The sequence below is a fragment of the Pelodiscus sinensis genome, chromosome 1, assembly GCF_049634645.1.
Source record: "Pelodiscus sinensis isolate JC-2024 chromosome 1, ASM4963464v1, whole genome shotgun sequence".
NCBI lineage: Eukaryota > Metazoa > Chordata > Testudines > Trionychidae > Pelodiscus > Pelodiscus sinensis.
In genome coordinates this window covers 182,204,688-182,230,564 of record NC_134711.1, presented here as the reverse complement: position 1 = coordinate 182,230,564, position 25,877 = coordinate 182,204,688, and the positions used below count along the sequence as shown (strand labels likewise).

At 41.9% G+C, this 25,877-nt stretch overlaps 1 protein-coding gene across 2 annotated transcripts in view; it reads left to right on the top strand.

The window, feature by feature from the left end:
• The window catches only part of SCAF4 (SR-related CTD associated factor 4), a 72,521-nt gene that overhangs the window by 4,704 nt on the left and 41,940 nt on the right, over positions 1-25,877 (top strand). The window contains exons 2-10 of one of the 2 annotated variants that reach the window (XM_075910686.1): positions 8,206-8,289; positions 9,367-9,411; positions 11,197-11,358; positions 12,470-12,605; positions 13,322-13,461; positions 14,976-15,149; positions 16,675-16,775; positions 19,592-19,700; positions 20,282-20,449. In XM_075910686.1, coding sequence (XP_075766801.1) covers positions 8,206-8,289; positions 9,367-9,411; positions 11,197-11,358; positions 12,470-12,605; positions 13,322-13,461; positions 14,976-15,149; positions 16,675-16,775; positions 19,592-19,700; positions 20,282-20,449 — 1,119 coding nt within the window. The remainder of the gene's footprint in view (positions 1-8,205; positions 8,290-9,366; positions 9,412-11,196; positions 11,359-12,469; positions 12,606-13,321; positions 13,462-14,975; positions 15,150-16,674; positions 16,776-19,591; positions 19,701-20,281; positions 20,450-25,877) is intronic. The other variant, XM_075910691.1, reaches the window with a different exon arrangement.

The window sequence follows — 25,877 nt, the reverse complement described above, 5'->3', positions numbered from 1 at the left end:
CCCCTCTTCTCCCCCTCCCATTTGAGTCAGTATATGGAGAAGTCCTGCCCCTGTAGATTGGGAGCTGTGTTCAGGCATGCTGGAAGCAAGTACCAAGACCACACTGAAACTGGGTTGAAGAATTGAGAATGAGAATGGTTGATGCATACAAGACTTTCCAGCAGTGGGGATGGAAGCATCCAATAAGATGAATGGAGAAGCTCAAATGTTTCAGAGATATTATTTTAGTCTGTGTTCATTTTCGTGGGCTGTTCTCAAACCATCCTGATGAGATGAAAGGGTCACTCTGTGCCTCACAGTGCCTTCTGTGCTTTCAGAATTATCCAGTGCCAGTGATCTGGATTAGAGATGTAAACGAATACTCGAGTATACAATTAACCGATAAGCCTGGGCTTATCAGTTAATCTTCTCAACTACTTATATCCCCCCACCACCTGTATATCACATTTTCCATGAATTGGAGGCAGCAAGGAGGGAGAGGCGGGAGCCGGCTTAAAAGCCAGTTCCCCCCAGAACCTGCTCTGAAGTGCCTTGCACCCTCCTCCCCCGCCTCTATCAGAGGCAGCAACACGGGGGGGGGGGGGGGGGAGGGAGAGGCAGGGGAGGCTGGCCCAGGCTCCCCATGGACAGAGGCTGGTCCCCAGCAGCAGCCCCTGTCCACAGTGGCTCCCTGCTCCCCATTGACAGGCTGGAGCAGCCTCTGTCCATGCGGAGCTGGGACCCCCTCTTGGATAGTGGCTGCTGCCGGACCAGTCTCTGTCTGCAGTGGGCCCAGGCTCGCTGTGCACAAAGGCTGCTCCACATGGACCAGCCTCTGTCCATGGCTGGCCTGGGCCACTGCAGACAGAGGTTGTTTCGCGGCAGCCTTCCTACTCTCCCTCTCTTCCCCCCGTCCCCACACACACATAGCAGCCTCTGTATGTGGGGAGCTCAGGCCCATGTGGACAGGGGCTGCTGCCACCCTGAGCTGCTGTTTCTATCAGAGGCAGAAATGCAGGGATGGCAGGCACCTGGTCCATGAGGGGAGCTGGTTTTTAGACTGGCTCCTCTCACGGACCAGCTCCCACCTGGCACCGTGTGCTGCTACCTCTGATACAGAGGCAGCAGAGCAGTGTGGCAGGGGGCTCCCCGGGAGTGGGGCCAGAGCGCACTGGCTACCGGCCCTGCCCCTCGGGACTATAGAATAGTCAAGTAACCAATAAGAATTCATGTGGTTACTCAACTATTCTATTACCTGCTATCTAACATCCCTGATCTGACTATATTAGAGAAGTTGATGATCAGTTTCCTAGAATATTATAGTGGAGTATCCGCTCTGATAAAGTTATTTTACAGGTGATTTTTGAGTGCTATAATATCCACTAACACTTGCATTGGCATGACTTTTCCTGTACTTTCTGGGGGTGTGAGGTGGGGCTAGTGAACCAAATGGGAGTCATTTCACCAAGACTTCTGACGAAGTGGGTCTTTGCCCACGAAAGCTTATGCTCCAGTACATCTGTTAGTCTATAAGATGCTACAGGACTCCTGGTGGATTTCACCAAGAGGTTCCCAAGATACAGCGTCCCTGAAAAAAAATGTTTTTATGTCACAGATACTGTTAACATTTTTTGTGCATACCTTGCTTCTTAGAATGGCAAGGGAAGGGTGAGCTGGAAATGGTGGAGGGGCTATATGTTTCAGATCCTTACACTACTGTAACCACTGTGTAATAAAACTCAACTTTTGGGAACATATATGTAACATGCATGAAACTTCTTTCACTGGCCCTATTAGCAGCTTACATGTTTTAGAGCATGACCATTATTCCTATTCCAAAATGGAAGGGGTGAGGGATAGAGGATGGGACCTTAGAAGTCACAATGGTGTGGTGTAGTAGAGAGAAGCAGGAACTGGGGTCTGAGACTCAGAAAACCTGGGCTTTGTACCTACGTCTGCCACTGGCCTGCTGGTAGGGATCTTAAAATGGTTAACCAGTTAAAATACTTGTACTTACTGGGATAACCATTTTAAATTAAGACCTGTTGCTGGATCCTGCCATGGCTGGGATTGCTCCAGCCTGGAGGAGTTCACTGGCAAGGGTTGATTAGCTGGTTGACATTCCTGCCTGCTGGGTGACATTCGCCAAGTTGCATCATTTCTCTGTATCCGTTTCTTCATCTGTACCAAGGGTATGATGATGTTCCCTCTTTGGTAAAATGGTATTGAGATATACTGATAACAAGTGCTATGTAAGAACTAGGTACTAGTCTTACCTAGCATCTCTACTACAGCTCTACTTGGTTATTAAAATTACCTAAATTAACATTGATCCTATCAATGACACATTTGTTTTGTATTTCTTTTTCATTTGAAAAAAATAGGAAATTCGCTCTTTAACAAAAAAAACCTTAATTAACATAGTTTGTATATTGTGCCTTTCAAGAAGGTCAGTTTCAGCAAAATTCAGTATGTGTAAACCATGTACAGTAATTCAAACTCAGATGTCTGAAAAGCAGGAAGTAAGTAAGGAATACACCCACACAACCTTAACTCTCCCCTTCATAGTGGGAATTATGTGCATGCATTCACTGCATTAGGTGTAGCTATAGTGAATGATGGAGGGATTAGTCAGAGCACTTTAGAAAAGCTCTGATAGTGAAATGAGAGGATCTAGAGCTCCGTGCCTTCCTAGTAGGGTGTCAATGCAAAGGAACGATATGCATGTATATCCTGAAAGAGCCAGTATTTCTCATTTCACTATTGAGTTGTATCAGTTCTGTCAGTAGCAGGGCATAGGTTGATGGGGGATGAATGTGATCTGTGGGTTTAATAATAAAAGCAATGTTAGATGGCATTAGGCTGAAGAGGTGATACATTTTAATAGATGAGGTGTTCTTTAAATGGTGTAGGCTATGCATCTAAATGTATAGCAGATGTAGATAGCTCCTTTTCAGTACAGTGCAAAGGAGAATTCATTAAAGTGTTGTGGGCATGTTGGCACATCAGTCATAGAGGGCTAAGTTAGGGTTACATGGATGTGTGCCTAAACTCTATGATTCCCGCTTTTCAAAAGTTTGAAGCCCCTTAATGGAGTTCGTTATGCTCAGCCTCCTCCCCACAAGCCAGGCAGGAAAGGGCCCTTGTGAATATTATACTCAACACTTCATTTGCTAACACGGTGGCTCCCAAACTTTTCAAGTATATGTACCCCTTTTCAATCTATTAAAATTTTACGGAACCCCCTCACCCCCCGCAAACAATATAACTGTTTCTGCAGCCTGCACATCCCTCAGCTCATGCTGCTTCCCAAGCAGCGTCCCTCAGTTCTCTGGAGAAGTAGCGTGGGCTGAAGAACAGGCTGGCGTCCCCACATTGCTTCTCAGTGTCCCCACGTGGCTTCCTGCAGCTTGAGAACCAACACAGGTTGATGGATGTGCTGGTTATGAAAGGCTCTAAGCAAACCCCCTACAGTACTGCCGCATGCCCCCACGAGTCCATGGACCACAGATTGGGAGCCTCTGTGCTAACAGTTTAGGGAAGAGTACACAGGATTGCGTATACATTTAAGTACCTTATGTTTAGCTGATTTATGTTTAGTAAGCTATTTAATATGGCTTTCATTTTCATAGTATAGTACATTGCAGAAATATCAGCAAGAAGATAAAAACGGAACTTTAATTTCACTTCTCTGTAAAAAAAAAAAGGGGGGGGGCTTCTCTTGCTTGCTATACTCTCATCACACTGACTTTTAAAATTTAACTAAGTTTTGGAATTTCCTGTTAAATTCTAATTTGGGGATAAACGTGCAAGATAAAAATAATGTAGTGGTACTGTTAGTAGTAATGATAGTAGGAAAACAAAGAAGTGAAAGGTTTATATTTTTTGCTTCATGGAATAGACAGAATTTGTAGTCAATTTTCCCTGTTATGCAAACACTCCTATTTAAAAAAAATACATATTTTAAAAACATATCAGCAGAATTCAGGAGCAAGTGTACATAAAACTTCAGACCAATAGTGCCCTTTTAAAATAAAGCAGCATCATTTTACTTCATCTTGTGAATTTTTTCTCCTCAACATCCTAGATGACTAGAGTATTTTTTTGTTACTCCGTTCCCTCCCCTGTTCCTCAACTTGATTCTGCTGTGGCTTTGATTTTGCCAAACTCAGGATCTGTGGCTCTAAACAACTACGTGGAGAAGAGAGGAAATGAAACATGTTTAGAAAGGAGTTAGGCTCCACCTCTCATTTAGGGATGTTAAAATGTGTGTAAAGTGATTAACGGTGTAGCTGCTAAAAATGTCAGAATTGATTGTTATATGCAGGGTAGTAGCTAGCTCCTCAGGAGCCAGTGTGCACTGGGAGCTGGCTTTTAGTTAGGTATGGTTATACTTTCACATGGACACGGTTACATGCAGGCTCCCGGTATGTGCAGGGAGCCGTCTTCCTCTCCTCTCCCCTCCCCTGCCGTATGTTTAATTTTCAGCAGTTATATGGTTACTTAAATGCATTTTAATATCCCTACTTTTAAGCCGGCTCCCCGCGTGTACGGGCTCCTGTCTGCCACCCCACGCTGCTGTCTCTGTATTAGAGGTAGCAGGATGGGGTGGTGGGCGGTCCCTGGGAGTTGGACCAGGAGCCTTGTGTAGCTAGCTGCTTGGGTAACGGATAAGCATGCTTCTCAGATTTCTTTTTCTTAAGTAATGGCCCCGTGCTACCAGCTCCTACCTCATACATTGTTCCATATGTGGCTTCCCATTTCCTACCTGCTTGGTGTTTGCCTGCTGCTTAGATCTTTTTCTGGTTCCTATCCGTATCACATCCATTTATGGAAGTAGTCTCTTGATATTCAGGCCTGGCTCCTGTTTTCTCCTTCACTGTCTGAACTCCATATTCTTTTCTGTTACACTGCTGAAATAACTGTTGTTCCTGAGGACAGTGCCTGAGTAGAAACTGCTTTAAATGTTATACTAGGAAGGACAGGTGTGTGGTTCAGTTTAGAAATCTTCATGCTAATGGTTTGTGTCTCATTTTTATGTTAAAATTCAGGCGACTCAGTGTCAGCTTTCTTTTTGTTGACCTGACTGTGACTTCAAAGAAGGAAAACATAAGAATTTAGCAAACACAGAGATAATTTTCGAAATAATAAAGAGAAGGAACATGTTCATTGTTTGAAGCTAACTAATAGGTGACATGAAAGGTTTCATTAGCATCCATCCCTGGCTTCCAGGAACGATTAGTGTGGCTATCTTGGAATATATCTGTTGAAATGGTGGACTGGTTAAAGCCAGTCGGGAGCTGGAATTTGCTTTGTGTGGATGGATATAGGTCATCCAGACTACTGAGTTAAAGATTACTGGATCAGCATAACACAGAGAATGGATTCAATAGCTGTATGTGGTGGCTAGCTCTTCTACATTACAGAGCTATTAGCTCCTGAAGGAAAATGCTGTTGAAAGAGAATACTTCCTGGACTAGTGATCTAGTTAAGGAAGCAAACATGTACTTGTTTGTTCTTCCTGTATTTAATTATCGACAGTGTTCTGTGTGCTTGTTTATTTTGTTTTTATAACTACTGTTGAAAGCTTGGTGGTTGTTTTCCGTGCCTGTAAGTATTTAGTCCATTATTTTGTTAGCTATGTTACTAACCCTATTTACTTTTTTTCTTTCCCTTAGTTAGTGGAAAGAGAAGAGAATTCTGTCTTATCTGGCAGCCTCTGAAATGGGCTATTAAACATCTTACTGTGAACTCAGAGTTTAACAGTTATACCAGGAAAAAAGGGTTCATACAGTGACTACTATTCTGTTTTGGGTTAGTGTCCAAAAGAGAATTCTCCCTGTTTGTTGTGTTTAGCTAATAGGTTATTATTGATGATGATGATCCTGGTATTAGGCGTTTTTAATCAGATTTTTGCAAGGTCTGAATTCCTGTATAGCATGGGCTTGAGGAATAAAATCGTTATATGATAGCTAATTGATTTTGTTTTTGAAATATAACTATTTTTTTACCTTATTTTCCCATGTGCACATGATATTTTGAGACTTGCAGGCATTTCAATAAGTCAATTTCATACTGCTGACAGTAGTAATCAGCAACTAGGGCCTGTCTATGGTGCCTCAGTTCAGACTGAGGCCAGGTCTACACTAAAAGGGAATGTTGAATCAAGATACGCAATTCCAGCTACTCAATATACTTTGTTTTGAGTTTCCCTGCCCTCTCCACAGTGATGGAAGACAGTCAGGCATATGTTTCCAGAAGTACTCAGTAGAAAAGAGATGTGTCTGAGGGCCTGCCATCTCTTAAGATATCAAGACAACTCTGATGCAGGTCTTCTAGTGAGTTATTCTTTGAGGTGAAATTGCTTATTGTGACTTAAGTTATGTATTTGTACATCAAGACGTCAGTAAGTTATTAATATAGCAAAAGTAGTATAATTGAGTGCTGGTATGAAGTAGCTGTTGGTTGCATGTCTCCTTTCTTCTGTACCTGTTTCTACTCACTTGAACAACGGTTGTCTTTAGGACTTCACTATCTTCAGAGTCTATAACATTGATTCTCCAAAATGCTCAAGTACTGCTGTGTGGGCAGTGGGGAAATTCTACTATGATTAGATTGAGGGTGGAGAAGAGTTGGCACAGAATGATAAAGCTGCACAAGGAGAGAGAATGTTTGAACTTTCTGTTCAGGATCTGTTACTTGCTTTATAGTATTGTTCAAGTCACTTAGGGTTTGTCTACGTTTATAGTCCCACAACGACACAATTGCAGCAGTTATGAAGATGCTATCTATACCCACAAGAGAGCTTCTCCCATTGACATAGGTATTTCAGCTTCCCAAGAGGCAGTAGCTGTATTGATCATAGAAGCTCTACCATCAACATAGCGCTGTCTACCTTGGGAGTTAGTTTAGGTTGCTTTTGGGTATTCTGCACCCCTGAGCAACAAAGTAGTTACACTGATGTAAATTTGTAGTGTAGAACCAGGCTTAATCTCTTAAAACTTCCCTCTGTACAAAATGGTGATAAAACAACATTGCCTTTCTGGGTAATGTTCATGACCTTGAAGAGGTAGAGTACTGTGGGTCTTTTGTTAAATAGCTTGACACTAGGAGACAATGATTCCATTAAATTTTTAACCTTTCCCATATTAGGTGCTGTTAAATTATAGAGATGCCAGTTGTGGATCCACATTTTAAGATTGTGTTGAGTTCTGTATTTGTAGCAGTCTGAATCCCTGCTTTATTATGCATCTTCCCTAAATTTATAGAATATTTTGAGTACTTATGAATTTTCTTAACTCGATTTACCAATTAAACATTGTTTAACCAGTTAACCAATTAAATGGGATTTCACATCCCTATTGCAAACCCAGTACAGTTAAAAAATTAATGTTAAATAAGTATTTTAAAAAATTTAATATTGGTCCTTTTTTGTCTTGAATGGTGGAATTAATAGAATAACAATGGCAACTTTTAATGTAGTTACAACAGAAATGTTGTAGTCTTAGATTATATTTGAAGAAATTAGTTAGGTTCTCAGGATGTCACACATTGGTTATCCAAAGTCACTCTTTAAAATCTTGGCTCTGATTTCTCAAGAATTTAAAACATAATTTCCCTCTGAGTAATATTAGTATCAATGTATGAAAATTTCCAAAGCAATTGATGCAGTTAATTTCTGTGATAGTATCTCGTGCTTATTATTGCAAGAATGTTAAACAGTGGTATTTGGCATATATGCTGCTATATCTATATGCAACAATGGAGATGGAATATTGGTTTCTAATGGTCTCAGTGATTAAAAGCTTGTGCTCATGGGAAAACCTTTTTTGGATGCCAGAGCTGTGTGAAAGTGTAAACTGCAAGATCAGGATCAAACTGATGATACCCCATTTAATTCTTTTGTTTTCGGATTGTTTCCATTAAATGGTGTAACATTTGGAAATTAATGAACTAATATGTACCTAGTTTCATAATTGATATGTCAGACACAGATGAATTCTTCTGACAACAGCCACTAACTCTGTGGATGGAATTTGAAAGACAGTGTCGTTTGTGTTTGTGTTTTTGTGTTTGTTTTTTAAGATAGTAATTATATTCTGGAATGGATAATCTTTTGATTTTAAGTCTTATAATATGGATGACAGTTGGGATGAACCTGCGTTGACTGTTACATTGGCTTGCTTGCTTGAGAATTTGTTTTAATTATTATTTTTTTTTTTTAAGCTCTTCTCTCTCATGGAGATGAAACCACCTATTTCCCGAGCAAAGATGATTCTCATTACTAAAGCTGCCATTAAAGCGATTAAGGTAAAGAAAAATGGAAATAGAGCACAAATTCAGACTATAATGGCAGCTCTATTTTTGGATTAGACTTGGATTTCTTTTTAAAAAAGCATATATTTTACATGAATTCTAAACTTATGGCTTGATAAAGATTTCCTTTATTTGATTTTAGAGTATTTTCCAAAAGAAAGTAGATGAACATTCCTTATCTTGAGTTGTGCTGCTAGTACAGAGGTGGGCAGTTTTTGCCCATGGGCCACTTCAAAAATTGTAGAAGTAGCCCTGTGTCACCCCAGAAGGGGTGGGGCCTAAATGGGTCGGGATGTGGGCTCCCCCACCCCCAGACTGATTGGTCTGGGGGTGGGGGAGCCCCTTTGTACCCCTTTCCCTGTAGGCATCCATGCCCTGGAAGAGGCTTGGCACACTCCCCCACCCCCCGGGCTAATCGGGGCGTGGGAGCGCACAAAGCCTTCTCTGCTCTCCCTCTCCCTCCCCCCTCCGAGCAACACATGGCACTTCGAAGCGCCATGCCCTATTCACAGGGTGGGGGCAGAGCGGAGAAGGCTTTGGGTGCTCCCCTAATCCCAGGCCCTGATTGGCATGGGGGTGGGGGAGCAACCGAGCCTCTGTGGGACGGATTCAGCCCGCAGAGGCCCTTTTGCCCACCCCTGTGCTAGTACCTCTGCAAAACCAACACCAACTTGCTTTTAAGAAAATTTCATTTTCTGGTGCTATCATTTACTTTATTATTATTATTATTATTATTGTACCTGATAAAATCAAAATGTTGTTGTTGCATGTAACTACATCACATTGCATCAAATGTAACACTTTTTTTTAAAGAAAGGAAAAAATAGTTGTTGCAATAGTACTGCTTTCATGTCATTTATGTGTGTGATGTAATACATGCCTCCAATTGTAAGGTGAGCTTTCTTCATGCGAACTTTTAAAGGAATGTTTGAGACAAGGAACATGACTTGTCCCCTTCTAGTAGTGACTAGAATATATTTGTTAATATGTACAAAGAATTAAAATATTTCTGAAATCATACATTTCTGTAAATCAGATGATGTTTTAATCGATTACATATCTCTCTTCCAGCTCTACAAGCATGTAGTCCAGATAGTAGAGAAGTTTATCAAAAAGGTAAATGCTTTTATAGTATTTTTAATATTTACTACTGGGTTACTGGGCTCTTAAGCATCCACAGTTCTATAAATGTTTTTTAATTAACTAGTAATACTACAAGTATTACCTAAGGTTGGTTACTATACTGAAAAAAATCTAGTTTTAGGACTTCAGCATTTTTTTCCTTTGTGCATTTGACAGCAGTTTGTTTTCATCAGTCATTTCCCTCTGTTCACAAGTCTTTCACAGCAACAGAAGATGGAAAAACTGATTGTAAAACCACAGAAATTCAGAGAAATTCAGGATAGAGTGCTTGAAACTCAGATTCTTCTAATTTTCCAAGTTGATTGTGTCTCTTTACTATCAATGTTATAATTGATGTTTCCAGAAAATTTAAGTTACACACCTTGGTGCCAGGAAACTTGGAAAAATAGGTTAAAAACATCCCCATCCACAAAAGTAGACCAACAAGCAGATTAAGTTCTGTTAGACAAACTGGAAGAAATAGAAGTATATGTTAAAAGGAAAAGGGGCAATGTCAGAATGATAAAACTTTATTTTCAAGCATCTAATTAATGCTACATTCGTGAAAGACTGAAAAGTGAGAGAGAACCAACTTGGTGCCGCAGTAGTAACCTATATTGGAAAATAAGAGTTGTGTTCCTCTTACCAATCCTTGCTTCTTAAGGAGGCAGAGAAGACAGTGAATCTTTACTACATAAAGGCATATAAGCTAGGGATGTAAACGACTAGTTGACTATTCTCCCCCCCCCCCCCCCCCCGCTGCCTCTATCAGAAAGAGGCAGCAAGCAGGGGGGTGGGAGGGGGAGATGAAGAGGGAGGTGCTAGGGGGAGCCAGTTCCTGCACAGCTCCAGCTCCGTGGGAGGGGGCAGGGGTGCAGCAGCAGTGTTCTACCTTTGAAATGTAGCAACAGCCGGGCCAGCTCTTGCTGCATTTCAAAGCAGAAGTGCCCATATCGACTAATCGAATAGTTGATGGGAATTCCATCGACTGTTCGATTAGTTTATTAATATAATTTTAACATCCCTAATACAAGCTTCTTCTTTTTTCTTTCCTGCATAGGTTCCAAAGTGTCTCTTCTCCCACTCCCCCAATTAATTTTAGTTCAAGAAACATTACAGGACACAGTGCTTATGAAATGGACATCCTCTCTTTTGCATTCTTGATTTCTACATTTACTCAATTTGCATTTCACAGTACCTACTGTTTGTGGTCCTCCTCCAAGTTATTCTATCATTTTGTATTAAATACACCATAACTAGCTTTTTGCATTGTTAAGATTAATATTTCATGCACTATCTTAACTCATTTCAGTCCCAATATTGTCCCCCTTAAATTAATTCGTATAAAGTTGATTTGAATAGGAACACTTCTGCAGCATTATGTGTATAAATAGGCTTGCTGCAGTGTTTGTTTCATGCCAGTGCTTTTACTCAAGTTTAAATTGTATTACTATGCCAGTCTTTCTCAAAGATAAATATTTTAGCTTGTTGATTTATCAGAGTACATATTACTAACACATTATACTATTGAATTAAGTAGTGTTAGACATAGCTACTCATGCAGCCCTTTAACACTGGTAAAAGAAGAACTGTAAATAGTTGAATTCCAGTTTTCTATTGGGCCTGCAGGAAAATCTCAAGTATGAGGTGCAGGTCGCTTGAAGAGATTCCAAAACCTGTTAGAGAACTGTTATATAAGAGGATTACCCTGTTAGTACTACATACAGTAATCTGCAATAACTGGGAAAAATCTGTTTTTTTTTTTTTTTTTTTCTTCAGTGCAAACCGGAATATAAAGTCCCTGGATTATATGTTATTGACTCAATTGTTCGTCAGTCTCGTCACCAATTTGGAACAGACAAAGATGTTTTTGGGCCAAGATTCTCTAAAAATATAACTGCCACATTCCAGTATTTATATCTCTGTCCATCTGAAGACAAGGTATCGCTACAACTTCTTGAATGCTGTGATTTACTGAATTATTATTTGTGTTCCTGCTTATATGAAATGACTTGGCTGTAATGCCATGGTTGTTTGTGTGTGTGTGCTCGCAATACTTCAGTGGAGGTCCTGGTGATGAAAATTCTTTAACTTACTCTTTGTTCTTTGTGTTCATGCCTTTGTCCAATTTGAGACCATACCAAAAATATTTTGTTTTCAGGGATCCTTCTGATGAAGGACTTGTTGCAATTTAGTGGACTGGTAGTTGAACTAAATAGTCCTTCTCTCTTCCCCCCACACATCCCCCTCCACCACAACCTCAAAACTTTTTCTTTTCGCTTCCTTTCGCTCTCTTATTGTAAGACTTTCCCACTTCACTTCTGCATTTTGGTGTCTCTCTCTCCTTTTTTTATTCTTCTCTGCCTTCCCCTTTTGGGATTCTTCCAAAGTTTGCATCAGACTCACCTGAACGGTTATGTGAGTGGGTGCAACACTTAATTGTCTGTCACTGCTATTCTTTTTAATTGCCAGAGTAATTTGCTGTGGAGTGGCACAAGCTCTCTTAGGGTGTCTAGACTACATCCCTCTATCAGCAGAGGGATATAAATGAAGCACTTCGAAAGTGCAAATGAAGCCATGATTTAAATATCCCATGCTTCATTTGCATAATCGCGTAATGGCGCTCTTTCGAAAATGGAGCACTTTTTCGAAAGATCCTGTAAACCCATCTAGACTGCAGTTTGTTTCGAAATAGCGCTTTTTTGAAAGAGCGCCATTACATAATTATGCAAATGAAGCACATGATATTTAAATCCCAGCTTCATTTGCACTTTCCAAATGCTTCATTTACATCCCTCTGCCAACAGAGGGATGTAGTCTAGATGTAGACTTACTGTATCTAAAAAAAGAAAAAGAAAAAAAAAGTTTTGTAGTGTGGATCCTGCTAATCCATGCAACAAGGGATCAGGTTTTGTCAAAAAACTTGAACATGATGCTGTAAGGCTGCTGAACCAGTGAACCTTTCTTTTTATGTGCAAGAGCTGAATTTAGAGCTTATGTGTTAAGAATATTTTTTTTTGTTGTATATTAACATTTTCTGTTGTTTGAACAGAGTAAGATAGTTCGTGTCCTGAACCTCTGGCAGAAAAATGGAGTGTTTAAAATAGAAATCATTCAGCCTCTCCTGGATATGGCAGCGGGAACAAGTAGTGCAGTTCCAATGACAGAGAATGCTACAAATAATGAAGGTATGGATGTCAGGACAACTTTTAATTTACAAATTATGAGGAACCCAATCACTTGTTAGTATTTGTTACAGTAAAGTAAAGTTCTTCATGTTTATTAACCAAGTTCCTTAGCACATTTCTTAAAATTCACTTTTATCATAGAAGTTGGTTAGAAGATTCTGAACTCAGTCTGAAGAAATGTTGGTGCTGTATTTTTATTAGGGATGTTAAAATGTGTTTGTTAAAGTAAATGTGTAACTGAAAATTTTAATGGTTCCACATGTGGGCGGCATTCAGCCCAGCTGCTCCCCCACCTGCACTGCTGCTTCTGACACTTATTTTGGTAGGTAAACTTACATTTTCAGCTCTAAAAAATTGTTATACTATACATGGAACAGTGGGTCAAAGTTTCACTCATTGGATTCATTGGGGTCAAGTATTTGTAGTTCCTGTCATTGAATATAGAGCATGCAGGTGCTTGGTAGTAAATGGGATATCTAAAGGAACATTAGAGCATGTTGTCAGGGCTGGTTCACAGTGGTATAAACTAGAATATAAATGCTCTGATTTGGCTGAATTTGATGTACATCAGCATTTCTTTTGAGGGGGTAGCTAAATTTACGAAGTGATGAATATTACCTCTTCATTGGAAGGCAGAATATTTTATATTACATATATGGACTGTTAGTACCTTAAGCCACAGTCAACGGGTTTTGAATGTTGTAATTCTCTTGCAGGTTCACCACCCCCTCCAGCAAAGGTGCCATCTGAGCCCACCCAAGTCACTGCTAATTCAGTACCTACTGTGTCACAGTTGCCTAGTTCTGATGCCTTTGCTGCTGTAGCTCAATTATTTCAGACAACACAAGGACAACAGGTAAGCTACGTATATTTCAGTTGTAATTGCAATTTTAATTTCCACACACTTCACCTAACTAACTTAGAGCAATTGTTTTTACAGCCTTGATACAAAATCTGTAATACTATATACAACTCTTGTCCCCTCTCTCAAATAAAACCCTTGAAATATAGAATTTAAAAGTTTAAACTAACTTATTAGAACATTTTATAATGATTATGAATAAAACATCCAGTAATTACATTTTTTTTGGAAAAGTCACTGATGCATTCCAATAACCTATACTGTTAAAGTGTCAAAGTATAGAGGACTAATTACATCAATAATGAAAAGTGCATTACACTTACTACCAGAAACCCTTTCTTTGTTATCTTTCACTTAGCTCTGTTCATCAAACATTTGCAGTGAGCAAGATAACTCAATTTTCCATTGCTAATGAAGCACTAGAACAGTGGTCCTCAACCTTTTGAGGCTGCCAGGAGCGGGGCCACTCACACGCTGGGCACCCTGGCCCGGCGCCGGCCCTGTGCCGCACTCCCGGGCCCGGCGCCGGCCCTGTGCCGCACGCCCAGGGGCCGGCACCACCCATACGCCGCACGCCCAGGGGCCGGAACAGCCTTCCAAGTCCTGCCAAGGGGAGGCACTTGCTGCTTGACTCCCAAGGCAGTCTGTATGTCCAATCTTCTTTCCAATGAGCTCACTTCACAGGTATTGTCTTGGATCTGGCACCCTTGCAACTGCTGCTGGAGGTGCTCACATTTCATTCTCCATTCACACCTCATTCATTTGAACAGGACAATCAAGGAAAGGGGAGAGATCTATTCTACTCCTAGCAAAAGACATTTTTCTTTACCTTAACTATTCCTAAAACCTATAACATAAAGAGCTTGATACAAAGTTTCTGTGGAAAAGACTGGATGCAAGGTTTCTCTTAATACAAGGGATTCTATAAGAAGGCTTAACATAAAGATATATCTAAAGGACAAGATATCTATATATAAAAGGACTTACAGAGTTTCTCTTAATACAAAGTTATATGAGAATGATACATGGTTATATGGAAATGTTACAGAGATTTATCCACATCCTGTGGGGGAGGGATAGCTCAGTGGTTTGAGCATTGGCCTACTAACCCCAGGGTTGTGAGTTCAATACTTGAGGGGGCCATTTAGGGATCTGGGGCAAATCTTTCAGGGATGGTACTTGGTCCTGCTGTGAGGGCAGAGGACTGGACTCAATGACCTCTCAAGGTCCCTTCCAGTTCTATGGGATAGGTATATCTCCTTCTGCATCCTTGTGACTTCCCATGCAACACATCCATTGCTGGTACCAATCCAATCTAACTATCAAGAGCAAATGAGTGCTATAACTGCACACAAGTAAGCTCACCTCCTCTTAAGACTAACCACCTGCCTAGTATACATTTTTATATCTGTTTCACAAATAGTGTATAACTTTTTCTATTAACAAGAGTTAAAATATTTTTGAAATTGAAAAAAATCTAATTTTGATATAATATCTATTCTCTTAAGCTTCAGCAGATTCTTCAGACTTTTCAGCAACCTCCAAAACCCCAGTCTCCAGTCATAGATAATACTGTTATGGCTCAGGTTCAGGCTATTACTGCTCAGTTGAAGACTACAACAACACAACCACCAGAACAAAAAGCTGCTTTCCCACCTGAGCAAAAAACGTCTTTTGATAAGGTAAGTCCTGTATTGTCCTTTGCATTCATAAGGATCATTTAAACATGGTAACTCTAATAGAAAGATGGACATACAGGATTTCTAAGTTCACATTTGAGTGTCAGTGCACGCCTCCCATTTTGGGCTGTGCCTTATACACTTCCCCAAAGCCAAGGATTCTCTGAAAAATCTCTGGTTATTGGGCCCACGTTGACTTCACCTTGAGCTCTGAAATATTCCAGGTGATGTTTTGTGTGAACTGCCCCAGATATCTTGACTTCCTTCCAAGTCTGACTAGTTTCCTTTTTTTTCTATATTAAGGATAACTTTTTGTTTTCAAAAACTGAATAAAACTGGTTTTTAACAGTTAGATCTAGTCCTTTAAGTAAACTTTTTAAATTTTTCTTTGCTCCTTGATTAAATATAATCTTTCACCTTACAATAGATTTTAGCAACTTTGAAGTAAGACATTTTATATCCTTAATGTAATAGAAATATTTTAGTTGCTCATTATAAAACCGTGTTTCTCAACCAGTGGAATGAGTACCCTAGGGGGTACACTAATTCCTCATTTAACACAACACGATCATTTTCTGAAACATATCTGTAAAGTGAAAATGTGTTATGCAGGATCAGTTTTCCCATTGAAAATAATGGAAAAGGTGGGGGGTTTCAGGCAGTGGTGTCTGTTGGGACTGGGACATAAGGTTGGGGGAGAAAGGGGACTGGGTTACAGCAGGGAGGGGAGGTGTTTGGCTCTGGGGAATGGGAGGGGAGGAGAGGGGAAGGGAGGGGAATTGAGTTGGGAGCATGTCCCTGTGACGGGTCTGCTGGGACTCGCACTGCGTCTGGCGAAGGGTGGGGTCACCAGGGAATGGCGTGGCGAGTGGCGAACCCTCCACTGCTTTCCAGGGAGGCAGGGGAAGCCCTGCGCAGCTGCCGGCAATGGACTAGCTGAGGAAACCCAGCCGCAGGCCTGCAAGCGGAAGCGGAGGAGAGGTGGCAAGGCGTCTGGCGAGGGGGAGTCAGCGGGGAACGGCACGGCGAGTGGCGAACCCTCCGCCGCTTTGTAGGGAGGCAGGGGAAGCCCTGCGCAGCCGCCAGCAACGGGCTGGCTGGGAAAATCATGTTATTCCGGGGTCAGTCGTGTAATTAAAAAAAGTTCCCGAAAAAAAAATCGTGCTATTGCAAAAACATGTTAAGCGGGCACGTGTTAAATGAGGAATTACTGTATTTGAGAGAAGTCTGATGGGTACATCAACACAACTGAAATATGGAGAAAACTGAATTTTTGTTTTAAGTTTTACAGTGCTTTATTATTTTTGTTCTTTTTACACCCAAAAATTTCATCGCCCGCCCTGCTACAGTTAAGTTGTTTAAACAAATGTGTTGCAATGGTAGGAAAAAATGTAGTGTGTCTGAAAATTGTAGGTACCGGGGGAACTTTTAATTTTTTTTAAAAGGGGTACTTTATAAAAAAAAGGTTGAGGAAACAGTGCTATAAAATATTGAGGAGAACAAATTTGCTAATTGTAACTTTTGTCAGAAGCTGCTAGATCGATTCGACTATGATGATGAGCCAGAAGCAGTAGAAGACTCAAAGAAAGAGGATTCAACTCAGTCTCCTTCCATTTCTCAACCACCATTGTAAGCTCTGTGATGCATACTAAAATCAAACTAAAATTAATATCAATACAAAAAAGTTTCAATTAAAATTCTAGATTATGGAAATACAGAAGTAGAATCTACATTTAGATACTGATAATTGTTGTGCTACATTATTTTTGTTTAAATGGCACTATATTGGGGGTGTTAAATTGAGGTTATTTTAAAAATCGAGCAGTTGACAGAATTTTTATCGACTACTTGATTAATCAATAGGGGCAGGCAGGCAGACAAGCCGGTTCAGTCCCTGCTCACGACGGGTAGGGAACCAAACCTCATTGTGGCTCTTCAATTTAGAAGGCAGTAGGAGTCGGGGCAGGCTGCCTGGCTCCTACTGCCTTTTAAATTGCAGCAGGGTTTGGTTCTGGTACAAGCTGGGACTGAGTAGGGCTGCCTGACCAGCTGGTGGCAGCCCCTGTTCCGCTGCTACCGCCTGCGGCCCAGGGCTGCTGTCAAAACAGCCTCTCCTATCTCCCTCTCTCTAAAATAGAGGCATTAAGGGTGGGGGAAGAATGTGAGTAGTCAACTTGACTAGCTTATTGGGTAGTCAACTAATCGACTATTCTCTTACATCTCTACACTGTATGGCTGTGTCTACATTGGCTCCTATTCCGTAATAGGGATGCTAATGTAGCACTTTGGAATAGGCAAATCCGCGGGGGATTTAAATACCCCCCGCGGCATTTGCATTAACATGGCTGCCACTTTTTTCCGGCTTGTAGATAAGCCGGAGAAGAGCGCCAGTCTGGACGCGATCCTCCGGAAAATAAGCTCTTTTCCGGAGGATCTCTTATTCCTACTTTTTGTTTTAAGTTTTACAGTGCTTTATTATTTTTGTTCTTTTTACACCCAAAAATTTAATCGCCCGCCCTGCTACAGTTAAGTTGTTTAAACAAATGTGTTGCAATGGTAGGAAAAAATGGAATAAGTAGGAATAAGAGATCCTCCGGAAAAGAGCTTATTTTCCGGAGGATCGCATCCAGACTGGCGCTTTTCTCTGGCTTATCTACAAGCCGGAAAAAAGCGGCAGCCGTGTTAATGCAAATGCCGCGGGGGATATTTAAATCCCCCGCGGATTTGCCTATTCCAAAGTGCTACATTAGCATCCCTATTACGGAATAGGGGCCAATGTAGACACAGCCTATAAGAGTTTGGCATGTCACAGAATTAGGTGAAAAGTCTGTTCTGTAGGTTATCTAATAGCTCTTCTAGTTATGGGTGCAAACTTTCAGTTTTGAAATGTTTTTTTTTAAACTGGATATTTAAGGCATTTTGTTAGTAAAAATAACTTGACTGCTTTGCTGGCTATGGAAAAAACAATTGTTTAAAAAAAAAAGTTGGGAATCTTAAGCACTCAGTCAAGTGCATCCTTAATTCATGTGCCGTCTCAATTTAGTCCTTTGTGCATATGCATTGTGGTAGTCTTTAATTACGTGATTACGTATTTTTTCCTCATTCAGAGCACAGACTGGATGTTGCTAAAATAATGGGTAGTTATTAAGCAGCTAAAAAGAAATATTTAATGTGTGTCCTCATGTCTGTCTTGTCTCAAATTATGCAATGAGTGCAGAACTGTTAATTTCCTAATGAGTTATTTTTATGGTGCTTGTCTCCATAGCATCTGAAATGTTTCACAAATAATAATGGATTTCCCTTTACAACACCTTTAAGTAAATTGATGATAGTATCCCCATTTTACAGGTGGGAACTTAAGATCAAAATATCCACTAATTTTGGGTGTACTATTTAGGGACCTGGTGGGCCTGATTTTTTTTTTTTCAGTGCACTTAATGTATTTATAGCACATTAGATGTTTAAAACAGAACTCCCGCTGCCTTTGGTTCTAGTTGAATGTATAGCATTTCTGAAAATGAAGCTCTAGCTATCTCATGTTGAGCAGACAGAAAATGTGGGCCTCGCACTGAGAAGTTTGGTTTGAATAACTTGTCCTGCATCACGCAGGAAATCTGGAAGAGTAATGGCTTGTCAGAGTCATGACTTCAGTCCAGTTTTTCACAGTTCCATTCACTATGCATCTTCTAGCATCTGCAACAAGAGACGCAAGGGTACTATTAACACCCTCATTCACTATGCAAATCTGCTTAATTTTCTGAGCACTGTTTTGTGCACTGAATAAGGCATCAAAAGGGACTTACCTGATTCCAGTATGACACACATCCCTCTTCCCTTCTTAGCCTCTCTTGGCCAAATTTCAAGGCCTGTTCCAAATAAGGATGTTGGTGTGTAGTCGTTTGAATGATTAACTAATAAGCTTGGGCTTATTGTTTAACCCTAACGACTACATGCACACACATGCTCCTGCTGCAAGGGGCAGGAGGCCGAGAGCCGGCTTTCAAGCAGGCTCCCCGTGAGTACTGGCTCCCCTTGAGCTTTCCTCTTCTTCCCCTCTTCCCCCCCCCCCCCAGCCACCTCTGATAAGAGTTTCTCAACAAAACGTTTGTAAGATTTGTTTAAATATGAACAAAATGTTTCTCTAACCTCATTCTCAAACATCTGAGCCTTTTTTGCTGAAGCCTGGGTGACTAAGCCTGGAACATGAAAAATATCAGCCTGATTGATTAACATATGGCAAAGTTATCATTGAAAATAGGATCTTATAATGCAAAGTTTGGTAGCCTTAACTAAAGAAATCACTTTAAGCACTACCTGTAATTTCATGATTGATTTGTATGGAGTATTCAGCTAAATTGTTATCTAAATTTGAGGCGGCAATGAGATTTTTAATGGTTACATATTAATGTTGCCTTGCTGCTGCAGCATAATTATCTGTTGTTTAGTGGATTTCCAGGAGAAGGTATGCAACCACCAGTATATCCACAGCTCCCAAATATAGATCCATTTCAACCACGGCTGATGGGAATGCAGCAAGATCCAATGCACCACCAGGTAGCTTTGAATTATTTTTGAGATTTGTTTCCTTTGTGAAATTTGTGACATTCTAAATATGGCATCGTTTAACATTTTTGATGCATGGAATTGGAAGGAAATCTGTTAAATATGAATAACATTTGTGTACACCACTAGTTATGATAAACATCTTACACGCATCCATAATTTTAATATGTCGTCCCATTGACTCCAATTGCAGTACTTACATATGTGTAAAGAAACATTTTTGCAGCATCAGAAACTTGTGATTACCCTGAAGTAGAAGATGTTTAACATGCAATCACAGTGCAACCTAGTTCTAAGGTATTTTACATATTGTGACGACATACTACATACAGAATTTTCGTTTGAGCTTTGAAAGGGGCCATATGGCTAGGGAAATATATTTTCCTCTATTTATATAATAAATACAGCTATACACATAGCTAACGTGTATATGTGCTTTTTTTCTTACAAAACTTGCAATGCTGCTCTGAGCAAAATGTGTAGCTTTCCATTAATCAAAGCAAACTTATTATTATTGTTGAAGTAGTTTGTTCAGTGAAACTGAAAATGTATGTTTCCCCTTCCCCCTACAGGTCCCACTACCTCCTAATGGACAAATGCCAGGTTTTGGACTTCTACCAACTCCCCAGTTTCCTCCCATGACTCAGCCTGTGATACCAGCAACACCACCAGTACAGCAAACTTTCCAGTCTCCTTTCCCAGTACAGAGTGAACCACACATACAGAAAACACATCAGCAGGTGAGGACTCATGCCATCCATTGCAACTTTAGGCTCCTAGTGCTTTGCTTGCTAGTACTTTTAATCTGTCAGACTATTGATGATAATCATGCCCACAGACACTTATGGAGGCAGCTCACTTGATAGTTTAGGTGCCAGAGAACTTCAATAGACCCTTCCACAAGAGTTCTGCCTCTGTAGCAGAAGCAACACTTAATTTTTTCCAGCTTCAATTTGGAAAAAGCCTTGGATTTGGATCTTGTAGCCAATCAGTTAACCTCTTCTCATCTCTCCCTCTTCCCCCATGAAGCTGGAAGAATATTCTCTCTCCTAAAAGTCTTTGCATCAGTATCAGGCTGACTGATCTTGGAGGTAACCTATATAATGGAACTCAATTGAAAGATAACAAGGTATTTGAAATAGAGGTGGGATCCAAACATTCCAAGAAATATCCCCTAAAATGAAAAATAACAGGAAAGGGAAAGTTCCTTTATTTCAGAGTTGTTGGAGGATATTGTGGATTTAAAGTGATTATCTCCTTCTAAACATTGGTCAGTGAGTTAATTCTCACTTCATATAACTTGTGTGTATTATAATCTGCATAGTCATCTCCAGGGCTTTCCTTTCTTTTATTAAAGCTAATAAATCATCCAGACATAGATCCCAATCCCATGATTACAAAAAAGAGGGTCTATAATTAGGAATATAAAAAGTGCATGGGGAAGGGGGAGAGGGGCGGGGTTTGTAAATGTGTAACTGCTGAAATTTTCCCATGTAGCTGTGTCCCGCTCCCCTTCCTCTCTCCCCCCCCCCCCCATGCTGCTGCTGCCTCAATCCAAGGCAGCAGCGTGGCAGAGTGGGCTAGAGCAGCTTTTAAGATGACTTCCCATGAGCACCGGCTCCCACAGAGCTGCCCCTCTCCTCCCTCCTCTGCTGCCTCTGTATCAGAGGCAGCAGCATGTGGGGGCACCTTGCACATGACCATGAAAGTTAACCTATGAGCCCTGGCTTATCAGTTAACTGGTTTACTATGTACACTATCACATCCCTATCTGTAACCCATATCAAGTTTTCTCCATTTATGATGCAGCTTGTGATGCTATAAGACTTTCTTTTATGCTCTTCATTCTGTTCCACAATAATCGGGGTATATACTCAATTGCGGGACAGGTTCTGAAAACATCATAGATCTAATTAAGGCTCCCTTTATAATCACAAAAAGTTAATTGTTGAGGCCTTTAACATGAACACATTTCTGTACATAAAGACAAAATGATGGCTTTCTTCAGGCTAAGAACATTATGGAGTACTGGTAATTGCTAGAAACGATCCTTTTTTCTGCTCTAGAGAAAGAGTTCTTGTTAGTATCCATTGAGCAATGAGAGTATTGATTCTCACTCTGCCTCTGTATCAGGACCAATTTCAGAAAGTTTCTTCTGTCAGCTTGGGCTAAATTCACTTGGGGACCCAATTATGTTTTGGACATTGTGCAATATGACTACCTAATTTTTATCCCTTCTATCCAAACTTCATATCCCTAATTTGCTTCTCTTCAGCCCAAGCAAATGGTCAGTTCTTTAGGACTTGGTTCATCATGATCTGTCCCTATAGGCAATTTCACCTGCCCTATCCCTGAAGAGGCAGACTGGTATGTGATTTGCCGGGGCTCCCAAAAATAATTGTGTGTCAGTCTTAATCCTGGTCATGTTTCGTGTAAATCGAGTGGGCAATAATTTTTTTGATGAGAGGCCACTCCGAGATTTTGTGAAGTGGTTGAGGGCTGCACTCTTCCATGATATTAATGGAGATGCAGAGTCTGGAATGGAGGTTGAGTGCAGAAGGGAGCTTGAGATAAGGAACTCTGCTGATCATTTTTATTTGTTTCTGGTACCCATAATAGGGATTTAAATATCAGTCAATGTACTTAACTTGTTAAAAGATTTAAATTATATCGTTTAAATGGTTATCTATTGGTGGAGCAGCACAGAGCAGCCAAGGCCGTGGTCCCATTGGGTCTTTCGGACAGACATGGTGGGGGCTGTTCCAGGCCAGCCTGCCCATCATGGCTGCAGCTGTGGCCAGGGTTCCACCTACCCACTGGGGCCAGGTCCCTACTGCCCCAGTGTAGCCAACAGTGCTTTGGCTTGGTGTGGTTGGCCATCCACTGGTGTTGGGGAAAGGTCCAGTTAACCGGTTACCCAATAAACACTTTGGCAAGCCTAAAGCTTATTGGGTAACTAGTTAACCTTTTACATCCCTAAATTGGATCTTTGCTGCTCCTGTAGTTCTGAGGAAGGAAGGTGACTTCATTCAGTTGGCCAGAGTAAATGCACATTATTTATTTATTTATTTATTTATTTTACTCTTGAAAATTCATGTTGTTCATGTGGCCGGAAACTATTAAGAGACTGGGTCTGTGTTTGCTTGATAATACTTCAGCTCCTATTTCACGGAAATGGCACCTTGCCCTCCTGGTAGATTTCTCTCACCAGAGACATGCTGATAGAAAAAGGAATATGTAGAGGATGATGGAAGATTGGGAGTCATGGGAAAAAGTGAGATGGGGTTATGCTCTCTGCTTTTGAATGAGGAGGGAGGAGAAAGTGCAGACCTCCAGGTCTTTTTTTTTTTTGCATAAGTGAGCCTCATTAACATCCCCCTCTTAACTGGCTTGTTTGTGCTATCATCAGTGTATGAGGTGGAACAGTCCTCCTCCTATTCATCGCTTCTTCCTGTGGCTGAGTTTTCTCTTTTTAAGCTCACCTCTCCAGGCAGAACAAGCCTTGCAGGTGTGCTTCTTCTAGTGCTGAACAGGCTCAGAGTATCTTGTTAGTCTCTTTCCCACCAGAATGAAGGCGTGTCTGTGCGCGCACACACGCGTGCACACACACTAATTTTCCAGAGTTTTAATCTTTTGGGGTACGTCTACACTACAACGTTAATTCGAATTAGTTAATTCGAACTAAGCTAATTCGAACTAACGGATCTAGACTAAAAAAATAGTTCGAATTAGCGTTTTGCTAATTCAAATTAGTATGTCCACATTAAGTGGACCCTGAACCAGGCTTAAGGATGGCTGGAAGCAGTGCCGGCAGGGCATCAGAGGAGGACTTAGAGCGTGGAGATGCTGTCTCAGGCTAGCAGAGGGCTGCGCTTAAAGGGTCCCGACCCCCACCCCGGACAGACAGTTCTCAGGGGTGCCCTGCTTGCAAAGCAGTCCTGGCTTGGAGTGCCCAGACTACCCACACTGGGCACATCACAGCACTCGGCCATCAGACCGGCTGCACTTGCCGCAGGCTGCCATTTGGGGAGAGGGGGCAATCGGGGGCTGCAGGAGAGGTTCCACCCCAAAAGCCCGCAGAGCCAGCCCAGTCCTCCCCATCGGGGGCGCGTACCCCATTCCTCCCTCACCTCCTTCCACTTAACCTTCCCTAGCCCCTTTTCTTGATGTATAAAATAAAGGACAAATGTGTTCAAAAATGGAATCTGTCTTTATTGAACAAAACTGGGGGAGACTGGGAAAAGGAGGTGGGAGAGGGGAAGAGAGAGGCTGGGAGAGGGGAGGGCAACTACAATGATCAGGGGGTTGGGAACAGGTCCCATATGAAGAGAGGCTAAAGAGACTGGGACTTCTCAGCTTAGAAAAGAGGAGACGGAGGGGGGACAGGATAGAGGTCTCTAAAAGCAGGAGTTGGGTGGAGAGGGTGCATACAGAAAAATTCTTTATTAGTTCCCATAAAGGACTAGAGGACACCAAAGGAAAGGAATGGGTAGCAGGCTTCAAACTAGTAACAGAAAGTTGTTCTTCACAAAGCAAAGAGTCAACCTGTGGAACTCCTTGCTGCAGGAGGCTGTGAAGGCTAGAACTAGAACAGAGTTTAAAGGGAAGTGAGATCAAGTCATGGAGGTTGGGTCCATGGAGTGGTAATAGCCAGGGGGTAGGAGTGGTGTCCCTGCCCAAGGTTTGTGGAAGGCTGGAGAGGGATGGCACGAGACAAATGGCTTGGTCACTGTCTTCGGTCCATCCCCTCCAGGGTCCCTAGGGTTGGCAGCTGTCGGCAGACAGGCTACTGGGCTAGATGGACCTTTGGTCTGACCCAGTACGGCCATTGTAAGCTCAGGGCTCAGGGTCGGGGGTCTCAGTGGACCCCCTTGATTTTCATGCACACCTGCTCCTGGGTGGCCAGGCTGGCATCTCTCCTGCCCTAGACGGCCACTTTCCTGTGCCTAGAGGTCCACGATGTCCGCACTAGCCCAGGCGGGTGCCCGCCTCTTGCGGTCCCGGGCAAGCTCCCGGGAGCCGCCAGCCTGGTCCCGGGAAGAGGGGGAGGGCTGGGGGGCATCGGGTGGGTGGCTCGATCTGTGCCAGGTGCAGGGTCTGCTGGCTGGGTGCTGGCAGGCTTGCACCTGGCACGGGCACCGTAGCCAGCCCGTGCCCCTTTAAGGAGTCCGGGGCCGGGAGGGGGGCATACGAGTTTCCCTGGTGTTGGCCAGAGTGGCCACCAGGGAAAGCTGGGAAGGGCTAGCCTCCCACTAGTTCGAATTAAGGGTCTACACAGCCCTTAATTCGGATTACTAAATTTGAACTAGGCTTACTCCTCGTGGAATGAGGATTACCTAGTTCGAACTAAGCGCTCCGTTAGTTCGAATTAAATTCGAACTAACGGAGTGCTAGTGTAGCTCCTATCAAAGTTAGTTCGAACTAACGTCTGTTAGTTCGAACTAACTTTGTAGTGTAGACATACCCTTGGTGCTCAGTTGAATTGGCAGTTAGTGCAAATCATAGAATACTAGGACTGGAAGGGACCTCAGAGGTCATCGAGTCCAGTCCCCTGCCCTCATGGCAGGACCAAATACTGTCTAGACCATCCCTGATAGACATTTATCTAACCTACTATCAAATATCTCCAGAGATGAGGATTCCACAACCTCCCTGGGCAATTTATTCCAGTGTTTAACCACCCTGACAGTTAGGAACTTTTTCCTAATGTCCAACCTAAACCTCCCTTGCTGCAGTTTAAGCCCATTGCTTCTTGTTCTATCCTCAGAGGCCAAGATGAAGAAGTTTTCTCCCTCCTCCTTATGACACCCTTTTAGATATCTTAAAACTGCTATCATGTCCCCCCTCAATCTTCTCTTTTCTAAACTAAACAAACGCAATTCCTTCAGCCTTCCCTCATAGGTCATGTTCTCTAGACTTTTAATCATTCTCGTTGCTCTTCTCTGGACCCTCTCCAATTTTTCCACATCTTTCTTGAAATGCGGTGCCCAGAACTGGACACAATACAGGCAGTCCCCGGGTTACGTACAAGATAGGGACTGTAGGTTTGTTCTTAAGTTGAATCTGTATGTAAGTCGGAACTGGCATCCGGATTCAGCCGCTGCTGAAACTGATCAGTTTCAACAGCGGCTGAATCTGGACACCAGTTCCGACTTACATACAGATTCA